This window comes from Dama dama, chromosome 6 (genome assembly GCF_033118175.1).
Source record: "Dama dama isolate Ldn47 chromosome 6, ASM3311817v1, whole genome shotgun sequence".
Classification (NCBI taxonomy): domain Eukaryota; kingdom Metazoa; phylum Chordata; class Mammalia; order Artiodactyla; family Cervidae; genus Dama; species Dama dama.
The window spans coordinates 48,299,735-48,311,818 of NC_083686.1; the positions used below are offsets into that span (position 1 = coordinate 48,299,735).

General features: G+C 42.7%; 1 protein-coding gene across 11 annotated transcripts in view; it reads left to right on the forward strand.

The window, feature by feature from the left end:
* Positions 1-6,990, forward strand: part of TEC (tec protein tyrosine kinase) — a 154,606-nt gene extending 147,616 nt beyond the window's left edge. For 10 of the 11 annotated variants that reach the window (XM_061146024.1, XM_061146025.1, XM_061146027.1 and 7 more), the window contains 4 exons: positions 1,512-1,576; positions 4,597-4,715; positions 4,799-4,956; positions 6,357-6,990. In XM_061146024.1, the coding sequence (XP_061002007.1) occupies positions 1,512-1,576; positions 4,597-4,715; positions 4,799-4,956; positions 6,357-6,440 (426 nt within the window). In that variant the 3' untranslated portion in view covers positions 6,441-6,990. The remainder of the gene's footprint in view (positions 1-1,511; positions 1,577-4,596; positions 4,716-4,798; positions 4,957-6,356) is intronic. The other variant, XM_061146023.1, reaches the window with a different exon arrangement.
* Positions 6,991-12,084: the final 5,094 nt, after the last annotated feature.

Here is a 12,084-nt window from a genome sequence, read left to right on the forward strand (position 1 = left end):
TATGATAGGGGCAAAGGACTTTTCAAACTTGTAGATGTGAAAAGGGCTGGGGATGGGGTGCTTCCCTGGTAGTCCAGTGGTTAAGAATCTATCTTGCAATACAGTGGACACTGGTTTGATTCTTGGTCCTGGAAGATCCCACATGTTGCAGAGTAACTAAGCTGCAACTATTGAGCCTACCCTCTGGAGCTTGCGAGCTACAACTGAGCCCATGAGCCCTAGAGTCTCAGAGTCCCGCAACAGAAGAAGCCACTGCAATAAGAAGCCTGTGCACCATCAACTAGAAAGTAGCCCCCACTTGCTGCAACTAGAGAAAACCCATGCACAGCAACGAAGACCCAGAGCAGCCAATAAATAAATAAACAAAAAATTTAAAAAGGAAGATGTGATATGTGTAGCATTATTGTTATTATTATGTGCAGTGATGATAAAGAACATCTCTTTGTCATTTTGAAACTTGTGAACTTAGCACCTTCTTCTTTCTTACACTTGTAAAACTGATGGAAATCTGTAGTCTACATGGGTATGACAGATTACACCTCTTTATACATACCACATCTTGGTGAAGGCAATTTTGATATGTTTGTGCCTGTGATACTGACATCAGTAGGGTATATTTTTGTCATCCCTTAAGGGAAGATTTTGATGCTTCTGTCTCTTGGGTGAGGAGTCCTGGTGACCATCACGTAAAGGCATTATAGGGGATCTGTACAGGAAGATGGAGATAACCCAGAGAATGGGCATTAAGTAATACTTTAAAAGAAACACCTAAAACACATTCAACAGGAAATAACCTCATTTAAGTGGAATTTGCTATGCACAGAGAACAAAATCCTGAAGCATCAGGAAAGAAAAATACATTCTTACCCTATGGCTTTAGCATTTTAAATGATTGTCATCATGTCCTCCTTCTGAGAAATACTATGTGTTATTCCAAACTATTTTCTTGAAACTTGTAACCTTAAAGAATGGGCAAGAAAATTTAATCTAGAACTGTATTTGTTGTAAGTGATAAAGCAAACTATATTATGCAGGGCTGTTCTTTTGACTGTTCGGGGTAGGGAAGACCAATCATTGAGCAAAACCTCTGGGTAAGAGATTTTTCACCCGTCACTGTGGTGGTTGTGTGTTATATAGCTCACCTAGTAAGAACCTGAATTAAGGACCTTAAGAGATGTTGTTACTGTCGATAAGAAAATCAGGTAATTTAATAAGAATAGAAATGGGAGGGCAAAAAGCTGGTTGACTCTTCTGTTAGTCATTAGTTGCGACAGTTGGCAAGGATTATGTAATAGTACCTTGTTTGCACATGAGACTTTTAACCTGTCTTTCTATCCATTCTTTCACATGTATGTTGAAGACATTTCCATAGGGGTAAAAAAATTTCATATAATACACCTCTGCAAATGTTGACTGGCTTACAGTAAATTTAATATACACAGAACTTATATTTTTCTACTTTTATTGTGGAACTTTGCACACTAATATACCATTTTAATGTTGTTTTCCAGGCTGCCAGAAATTGTCTAGTAAATGAGGCAGGAATTGTGAAAGTGTCTGATTTCGGAATGGCTAGGTAAGACTGAGTATATGTGACCATTTTCTCTAAATTTGGAGTTAAATTAAGTCTGTGGCCTTTCCCTTTAAAGTCCTTGACTTTTTCTTTGCAATTTGTGTCAACTTCTTCCTCTAAAGCTTATTTAAGAACTGTTTTGAAATATCTTTTGCTCCATTAGCAAAACATTAGACATACCTGTCATTTTTGTACAGATTTATTTTACTGCTTCTTAGTGTTTTTGGTATAAGGTTATAAAATAAATTAGATAATCTATATTTTGAAAAATTTCTTTGCTGAATTTATCTCTTTATTGTTAACTTTGACTTTTTCTCAGGTAAACTGTTGAGAAATTATGATTCCTTAGTGCTTCATTATGTGGCTTTAGTTGATGTTCACATTAGTTTATAAAATTGATAAGCATGGAAATAATCTGTACTGATAAAGCAAAAAGGAAATCCTGTTAGCTGTCCTGAGATAAAGATAAATGTATTAAAAATAATAGTACTGTATACACTGCGTTAATCATTGTTAACCACTCTCTCCACTAGGTGGTAGTATATAGCCTGTTAAATATACTGCTTTCTTTTCTCCCTGGTGAGGATTAAATTTCTAGAAGCTTTTGATAGAAATATGTTTGGGGTACAGTTTTTAGAATAACCAAATCTGTAGTGCTTTTATTCTTCTAATTTTTGTAATTTTAGTAGTGTGTTATAAAAGAACTTTAAGAAGCATTTCATCTGTCCTTTCTTTCCCTCCTTCCTTCTTTTCATTCATTCACCTGTACATGTGTGTTAAGTCGCTTCGGTCATGTCCGACTCTTTGCGACCCTGTGGACTGGAACCTGCAAGCTCCTCTGTCCATGGGATTCTCCAGACATCTGTACATCCATCCTTAAAAAAATTGGTGCCTGTGCTGTGCTAGGCACAACATTAGAGACTGAAGCCTGGCAGAGGCTAAGACATTCGAGTCCCCGCCCACATTCAGCTTTAATTCAGGAGGAGAGAGAAGTGTAAGACCCGAGAAGCACTAAGAGGGGAAAAGAGCAGAGTGACGTACCAGCCCAGGGGTTCGCGAACATCAACCTCCAGGCCACATCCGACCTGACACCTCTGTTTGTACAACCTGTGAGCCACCCACGGTGTTCACATTTTTTAATGGTAGGGAAGAAAACTTTAAAAAATACTGTGACATGTGAAAATGATCCGAAAGTCCAATGTCAGTGTCCATAAATATGGTATTATGAGGACATAGACTCATCTGACTGCTTTCACTCGACAAAGGTCTGTAAACCTGAAATATTCATGATCTGGCCTTTTACAGAAAACATTTGCCAACCCCTGTGATAGTGATAAGCTGGGGTTTGTGGGGCGGTGGGTGCTGAGTGATGTGTGGGGCAGGGATGATGGTTACTCCTTTAGGTCTGCTGCTCTGGAAGGCTCTTTGAGACCAGGATATTTGAAAAGAGACTCAAAAGGTAGGCAGTAGTCAATTAGGTGAAAAATCTGACTGTAAAATAATCCTGGTGGTAGGAACAGTGAGTCCAAAAGCTTGAAATTAGGGATGAGCAACCCACTCCAGTACCCTTGCCTGGAAAATCCCATGAACGGAGGAGCCTGGTAGGCTACAGTCCATGTGGTCGCAAAGAGTCGGACACCGACTGAGCGACTTCACTTTTACTTTCACTTTGGCCGGCTCAGGAGTCAGAAGAGGGTCAGGGTGGTTGGCTCACAGCCGACATGAGGAATGGTTATAGAGCAGGCAAGGCCGGGTCATACAGCCAGGTCTCTCTCAAGGAAACTCAAGCCAAGGGAGGCTTGAAAGCTATTACTGTCAGAAATGGGACCAGAACTGCCGACTCTCAGGCAGTAAGGACCCAGTACTCTTTGTTTTCATTCTGTGAAGACATTCTGTATCTGCCAGGCAGACCTCCAATTTCATGCTTGATTTTCATATATGTCTGGCTTTCAGAAAAACCTGTGCTTTGGCATCAGTCCCTCTAAAACAGTGGTCCCCAACCTTTTTGGCACCAGGGGCTAGTTTCGTGGAAGGCAGTTTTCCCGTGGACATGGGGGTGGGGGATGGTTTCAGGATGATTCAAGCACATTACATTTATTGTGCACTTTATTTCTGTTATTATTACATCAATTCCAGCTCAGATCATCAGGCATTAGATCTCAGCGGCTGGGGATCCCTGCTTCTGAAACACTCATTCTGCACTCAGTTCAAACTCTTCTGACTGATAGGCACCCATGGTGGACTGTCACCAACTTTGTCTGTGCAGCAAGGGAAGTTTGTGCAAGTGTCTGAGTATTCTCCCATGGAGCTTGTAGAAATTAACTTTACATGTCCCTGCACTACATAAACACCTTCCTCTTGTAAATGCATACTGAACACATGGTAAAAAGGACTGAAGAACCCAGGTTTACCATCCCAGTTAAGGCTCCTCTCCAGGGGTGACTGGTGTTCCCAGCTTGTGTGTGTCCTTCAGGAAGGACATAAGTATGCTCCCATAGAAGAATTACATGGTATTGTTTTGAGTGTGTTGTGTATGGAGGAGGGATGTGGTGGTATAGACACCACAGTGTACATACATCATTTTGCTCTTTTTATTTGCTGTAGTTTTAAGTTGTGCTCTGTGGAATCATGGGGGCAAAAACACATGCTGTTTGCACCTCTTCCTTAGAGCAGCTCTGCTTTAGATGTTTTACAAATGGAACCTTTGGGTAAAACTTGGTTTAAAGGACCAATTGCTTATTTTAAAAAAAGTTTGCAAGCTCTTATTTTGTGCTGCCTCCACTGCCTTATAAAAAAGAAAAACAGAAAAGTTAAAGTGCAGATAGAATGTTACAGTGTTTCCATCTCAAGCACTCAGAGAAAGACAACAATTGCAGAGGACCTGGCTGCAGAGGCAAGTAGCCTCAACCAGATGCTTGTTGGATTTCAGTCAACTGGGTTTTGATTCTGGGGTGGGTAGGTGGGTGGGTGGTTATTAAAAAACATGTACAAAATGGAGATCGTAACTCAGTGTCTTACTCTAGGTATGTCCTGGATGATCAGTACACAAGTTCTTCTGGTGCTAAATTTCCTGTGAAGTGGTGTCCACCTGAGGTGTTTAATTACAGCCGCTTTAGCAGCAAATCAGATGTCTGGTCATTTGGTAAGACTCACGCTCCATTTCCCCTCAACTCTGCCCTGAAGAGGAAGTGGGTGCATTGTTTGGCAATCTTTCTCCTCTTCCAGGTGTCTTAATGTGGGAAGTATTCACTGAAGGCAGAATGCCCTTTGAGAAAAACACCAACTATGAAGTTGTAACTATGGTTACTCGCGGCCACCGACTCCACCAGCCAAAGTTGGCCTCCAGATATGTATACGAGGTGATGCTGAGATGTTGGCAGGAGGTATAACATTTTTGGGGTGCTTTCTTCCTCAGTCTCTAAAGCATTCAGGGATCTGGGCTTGGTAGATTTTAATGTGTGGTCATTATAGCCTAGTGAATAAGTGCGTGCTTTACATGATTTCAGATTCTTAAGTAGGAAGCTGCTCTTCTCAACTCAATCTGAATAACAGGAAGAAGATGTGAAGACGTGGAAAACACTAATAAATAAGATAGTAATTTCAGGCTGCCCCTTCCCTCCCAAGTGGGCATCCTGCCATGGTTGCCTGAGTTGGGGACTCTGGGAACAAACCTGGAGAAGGAGCTCTTCTTTCAGTGGCCCTCTTGTGTTATTGAAATATTTACTCTTTCACCAGAGAGGATTTTTTCCTCCAAGTCTCAAATTCCTCAGGTCTCTTTACTCGTAGTCTTTGGAAGTTTTCCTTCTTCATGTGTTGAAATGTCACCTCATAGAAGAGATTGGCTTCCCTGGTGGCTCAGTGGTGAAGAATCCGCCTGCTAATGCAGGAGACGTCGGTTTGATCCCTGGGTCGGGACGATCCCTTGGAGAAGGAAATGGGAACCCACTCCAGTATTCTTGCCTGGAGAATCCCATGGAGAGAAGCCTGGCGGGCTACAGTCCATGGGGTCACTAAAAGGTCAGACCTGACTGACAACTAAACAACAATGACAGAAGAGATAGACATGGAAGTAACTTTTGAAAGATAACAGTGACATTAGCTCACAAGTATTACGTGGTAGGCACTGTGCTGAGTGCTTTTCATTAGTCCTCAAAGTAACCCTTTGAAATATGGATACTGGGACCATGGTGTGGATGGGGATACCATGTTAATGCCTGCCCAAGGCCACTTCGCTGTAGAGAAAGAGTCCTGTCCAACTCCAAAGCCCATGCCCTCAGTCACTTGCTATAATTTGCCTCCTAAGAGCATTGACTGGGATGGGAAGAGGCCTTCTGGCCAAGAAGTGGTGCTGGCTGGGAGGGGATAGTGTGAGCAAAGGTGGGGTGGTGGTACTGGACCTAGTGTGTGTACACGAAGGTGGAGATTGTTCTGCTTGAGCATAGAGCCCATATGAGGGTTTTTGTGGGAAATAAAACTGGATGGCTAGGCCATGGGGGTGGGACAGGTCATAGAGGGCACTGCGGGTTAGCAGGACTTGATTTTACAGGTAGTTGGGATCTCTGCTAGGTTCCTGAGTTGGATGCAAAAGCTGTGGGGCAGAAAGATTAGTGTAGCAGCAGCATGTGCCGGATCAGTGAGACCTGATGGAAATGTATGTGTGCTCCTGTCCGGAAGCAGAGAGTCCCTTGCTCTGGCATGCTATGCTGTTTGAGTTTGAACAGTGAAAACTCATTTTGGGGATGGGTTCTGGAACCCACAACTTCTCTTTGATTTTGAATTATAGAAACCAGAGGGAAGGCCTTCCTTTGAAGATCTGCTGCGCACAATAGATGAACTAGTCGAATGTGGAGAAACTTTTGGAAGATGAGTGGTGCTGTAACCTACGGCTTCCAGATTCCCAAGCACAAGGATGAAATGGCACTTTGTGGCAGACTCTTAATTTATTTAGCACTTGGACAGGTAGATTGTTTTACTTATAAAGTGGAAACACCCGAAGCATTTGCTTCGTGACCAGCCGTAGCTCTGTGACTGAATCTTCTGGGTTAATGGAAATGCTGGCTTAGACAAAGTGGTTAAAATCACCCACTTTTATTCATTCCACAAGTACTAGAGTGCCCACTGTGGGCCAGGCACTGTACCCAGGCCCCCAGAGTCAGTCCATTTTTGGGGTATATGTGGGGTCATGTTCACTGGTATCAGTGGAAGGCCAGGGTAATTGGGAGGAGGAAGGGTATCAGAGCTGCATTCCAGTCACCCCATCTGCCCTGTGATTTCTACAAAAATCTGGGCCAGGGTGTTGTCTAGAATGTGGGTTCTGGATGGATCAGTACCCATCTTAGGTTTTGAAACATCTGTTTTCAAGATTGCCATTAGTATTTCATTAAAACATATTTGTATGCTGTACATATTATAAATATATATAATATATAAAGTTATATATTTATAAGAAACATGAGTTGTCTTTTTTTATTTAATTTTTATTGGGATATAGCTGATTTCATGAGTTGTCGTTTAATTGAAACATTTAATTCTGTAATACATGAGCCAGCCTTCTTAGGACATGGATTGTCTTGTCAATTCCTTTTCCCCCAAGGATGAAACATTCCCCACTGAAGAGGAGTGTCTGGACCCTTCTGTTGCTTGTGCCTGCTCCTTACCTGAGTAGCCATGTTTGGGGTGCCTGTCCAGTTTAAGCCCCCAGCAGGGCTCAGCTCAAGTGTTCCTGTCCACAGTATCCACAGCTAATTGAAGTGGGATGGAAAGTTGAACTGGGTTTCCCTGATGGCTCAGATGGTAAAGAATCTGCCTGCAATGCAGGATCCCTGGGTTGCAAAGATCCCCTGGAGAAGGAGATGGCAACCCACTCCAGTATTCTTGCCTGGAGAATTCCATAGACAGAGGGCCCTGGCAGGCTGCTGTGCTTGGGATCACAGAGAGTTGAAAGGTCCTGTTCATGATATCCACAGCTAATTGGAGTTATATGGAGAATTGAACTCAGGCCATTCAGTTAGTTTCTGTGTCCTAAGACTCTGTCCCTGGACATAAATGCTGTGAGTGGAGGTGTACTCTGGAGCAGAAGGATCAGTGATGTTCAACACAATGGCTGTCCCTACTGCCTGCAAGATGGAAGAGCAAGCCAAGTTCTGGCAGAATCCAGGAAACAGCCAGGAATAATGGAGAGCATGATGTACTGAGCTGTCTCCCAGATGGTTTTCAGGAGGCCTGCTTGGACTTGGGTTCCTGTGTCAGAGAAATTGTCTATTATAGCTTCATAGTAGACCCTGTGATTGAGGTTATTTGAGTGGGTTTTTGCCCCTTACAATTTCTGACCAAGACACCATCTGAATTAGAACCTCATTTCCTCATGAGCCCAGGGAAAAGAAACACAGTCTCTGTCATGAAAGCAAAGGCCATGTATTGCTCCACACAGGATTGTTGGTTTTGAAGGCATAGAAAGCCCAGGAGGACACAGGGGCTTTCTTCAGGAATTCATCTGCTCCAGGGGCCCTGGTCTTGACCCTGTTCTGTGCAGCACTGTGTGAACACTCCTTATGTAACATTCACACAGTAGTTCTTACATGAAGAAGCTACTTAATGCCCAGCAACAAGTTGTCTTGGCCAGCAACATCCTATAGAACCTTCCCCAGGAATAGCTGCAGAGGCCAAACCACAGTGTTGCCAAGGAAACAGCTCATAGGAGGGCAATGCTGGGTTCAGGAGTATACCCCTCTGGTTCCCTAAGCAAGTAACAGGCCAGAAGATGAGCCCATGGCCTCAGAATAGCGCAGATGCTGTTCCCTAGCTACCTGTTTCCTCTAGGACTCCCTGTCGACCTTGGGACATCAAAAAGGCACCTCTGTGGTTTGTATGTTTGAAGCACTAAAATGTCTTATTCATTTATGCGGGGCTCAAAGCAACCTGTGTACTACAAGACTTGGGTTTCAAAGGATTTATTATGGCTCTTGCTTCCAAGAATGAGCTGAGGCCTCTATATTTGATTTTTTTTTTAAACTACACACTCAAGACCCACTTCCTTTACCATCTGGTAAGTCTCGTGAACAAGGGTGGGGCTGCTTCTATCACATGCCAGCCTGTAGGGCACATGCCAGCTTGTTGGGACAGGGACAGCATGTCTTCTGCATGTGACTTCTCATTTCCCTGTTTACTCTGAGGATCTGGAGACAAGAGCAGGCAAGGTCAAGGTGAGTGGCCCATCTCTCCTCTTTTGTTGACTGCACTGACTTTAATACTGCAGCGGTACTGTGTGCTATGTGTGCTAAGTCACTCAGTCGTGTCTGACTCCGACCCCATGGACTGTAGTCCGCCAGGCTCCTCTGTTCATAGGGATTCTCCAGGCAAGAATACTGGAGTGAAAGTCTGCAAGCAATACATGTTGGGGAGGGAATGGAGAAAAGGGAACCCTTGTACACTGTTGGTGGGAATGCAAACTAGTACAGCCACTGTGGAGAACAGTGTGGAGATTCCTTAAAAAACTGGAAATAGAACTGCCATATGACCCAGCAGTCCCACTCCTGGGCATACACACCGACAAAACCAGAACTGAAAGAGACACCTGTATTCATTGTGGCACTGTTTATAATAGCCAGAACATGGAAGCAACCTAGATGCCCATCAGCAGATGAATGGATAAGGAAGCTGTGGTACATATACACCATGGAATATTACTCAGCATTTAAAAAGAATTCATTTGAATCAGTTCTAATGAGATGGATGAAACTGGATCCCAATTATACAGAGTGAAGTAAGCCAGAAAGAAAAACACCAATACAGTACACTAACGCATATATATGGAATTTAGAAAGATGGTAATGATAACCCAGTATGCGAGACAGCAAGAGAGACACAGATGTTTTGAACAGTCTTTTGGACTCTGGGAGAGGGCCAGGGCAGGATGATATAGAAGAATGGCATTGAAACATGTAAATTATCATTTGTGAAACGAGTCGCCAGTCCAGGTTTGATGCATGATACGGGGTGCTCGGGGCTGGTGCACTGGGATGACCCAGAGGGATGGGATGCGGAGGGAGGTGGGAGGGGGGCTCAGGATGGGGAACACATGTGCACCCGTGGAGGATTCAAGTCAGTGTATGGCAAAACCAATACAATGTTGTAAAGTAAAATCAATAAATACATTAAAAAAAATACTGGAGTGGGTTTCCATGCCGTCCTCCAGAGGGTCTTCCCACACCCAGGTCTTGCAGTGGTACTAGAACCATTTAATTGAAAAAGTGCTTAAATGGTTAAAAAAATTATACATGTTATATGTATGGAAAAACAAGACCTTTTAAGGAACACAAGCTGTGGCTGGCTCCTCTGAGCAGCGTCTTCATATGACCCTGGAGAATCATCTTTCCAGTCTGTTCAGTTCACCCCCAAAAGGCTGTCTTCTATCCTTCCCTGTTCCCTGTCTAATGGAAAAAAATAAAATATTTGTCCTGACTCTTGTCACTGGCTGTTTCCTGCCTTCCTCCTCATCTTCCGGTTTAACTGTACCCCCATCACAACAACATACACATCTGTTGACTGTAGCTCACTGAAGGAGTTGGCTGTGTACAAGGTGTAATCTACCTCAGAGTCATTGTCATGCCTTTTCTCCTTCCTTTCTCCTTTGCCTTGACTCCTGCGCCTCTCAGCCACATCCCATGTGTCCCTTTTGACCTTGAGGAGCTGCATTGAAAGTGCTAGATGGCTTTGATGAAAAAGAAGCTATAGCCCTTGCCCTAACAGTTGATGAATACTTTTGATGGGAAAACAAGATTTGGCTACATTTGGGAACATCTTAAAAAATCTTTAAATCGTTCACTAGAATTTTTTTAAAAAGTTTTTTTTAAAAAAATATATAAAACCCTAGCTGCAGCAAAAGAAGTAGACATAGAGGAATCCACCCAGAATGTGTAAAGATATCTTAATGTATAAAGCAGGAAATAGGAAGGGCCATGTGAATTTGCTGTCTTCAGTGCCCTTGTTCCCTTTAGTTTACTTACTTTTTATTTTTCAGTGGGTTAAAATGAAACTCCTAGGTGCATTTTTATTGTTGATGATGTTACCACACCCCAGTTACCTGGGGATGGATTGGTTTTCCCTCCTCCCCACGGAATAAATTTTCCTCTGATGGTGCCGAAAAGCGTTAGTACTGAGCCGGAGGACAGAACATTCTAGATGTGGTACTTCAAAACTGACAATCTAGTTCTGTTTCTGCCATGAACTGTGCCCCTTATCCCATCTGTGCCTCCATTCCCTCCTCTGTTCAGAGACAGCAGTTTGCATTCATGCTCTTTTTAAGGTCTCTTTTACCCAAACCTTGTGACTTCTTGAAATGGTGTTTGGTGGGGTCACCCACACAGTTGGAAAGGAGGAGCGAACAGCAGCTACCCTCAGATCTGGATGGAGATTATTCAGCTTTCTCTTATATAGGTTGTCATTCACACACTTCGCTGAGGTTTTTACAACAGGAAAATAGGTGGGGTTAACTTTGCCCATGAGAAGCGTCTTCGGTGAGCTATGATTTCAGTTAAAAGACGTGTTTTTGTGACAGGAGCATCGCTGGGGACCTGAAGGCTGTTTGTATGCTCCCCACATAAGGCAGCCTGATTCTTTCCACCTGTAAGTAAGATGGCTCGGGCCTTTATATTCAGGGCTTGCTCTGGGCTTGGTTCTCACTCTTGAATGCCAGAAATTATGATGTTTGGAAGGTAATTTCCCCAGATGTTGTGACAGGGTTTTGTTTGTTATTTGAATAAGCATGGTGATGATGTCATTTTAGAAAATGTTCAGCCTTAAGAACACAAAAAAACCCAAAATAATGTCCTTAAATCTACTTCTGTGTGTAGAAATGTGATCAGTTTGAAAAGTATTTGTGTTAGAATTTTAGTGTAGAGAACTAAGGACAGAAGTCTAGGATACCAAGTTCTAGTTCAGGATTTGCTGCAACCTTAGGGGGTCACCTTTGGCAACTTGTTTATGTGAGGTTCCCATCCGTGCAACAGGGACCCTCTTTTTGCCTACCTCCCAACACAGTACAATAGAGAAACAAGAAATTAAAATGACAGGTTATTCATGAACTTAATTTTGGAATTGCTTTGGAGGACTATTCAGGCCCATGTACAAGTTTTGGAAATGCATATTACTTTACCTTGAAGACTCAGAGAGTCTTCTTATGCAAGAAGTTAAAAATTGGGAAGAAAAACACTGATTTGAATACTGGATGACTATGAAAACTAAGCTCAGTAACATCAGAATAAAGCAGTCAAGGCCAGCTGACAACAGATTTTGCATTTCTGATTTTTTAAGTTGTATTAGGAAAAATTGTTTGCAATTTTTAAAATGTCATGGGTTTTAACTAAATCACCTCATAGGACCCAACACTGATTGATAAGATTTGTAAAAAAAAAAAAAAAAAAAAAAAAAAAATCCAGGCTATCCCACTTGTACTTACCTGAACTATATAACTTATGGTCTGGATCCACACATAAAGATGGATGCCTGTTATC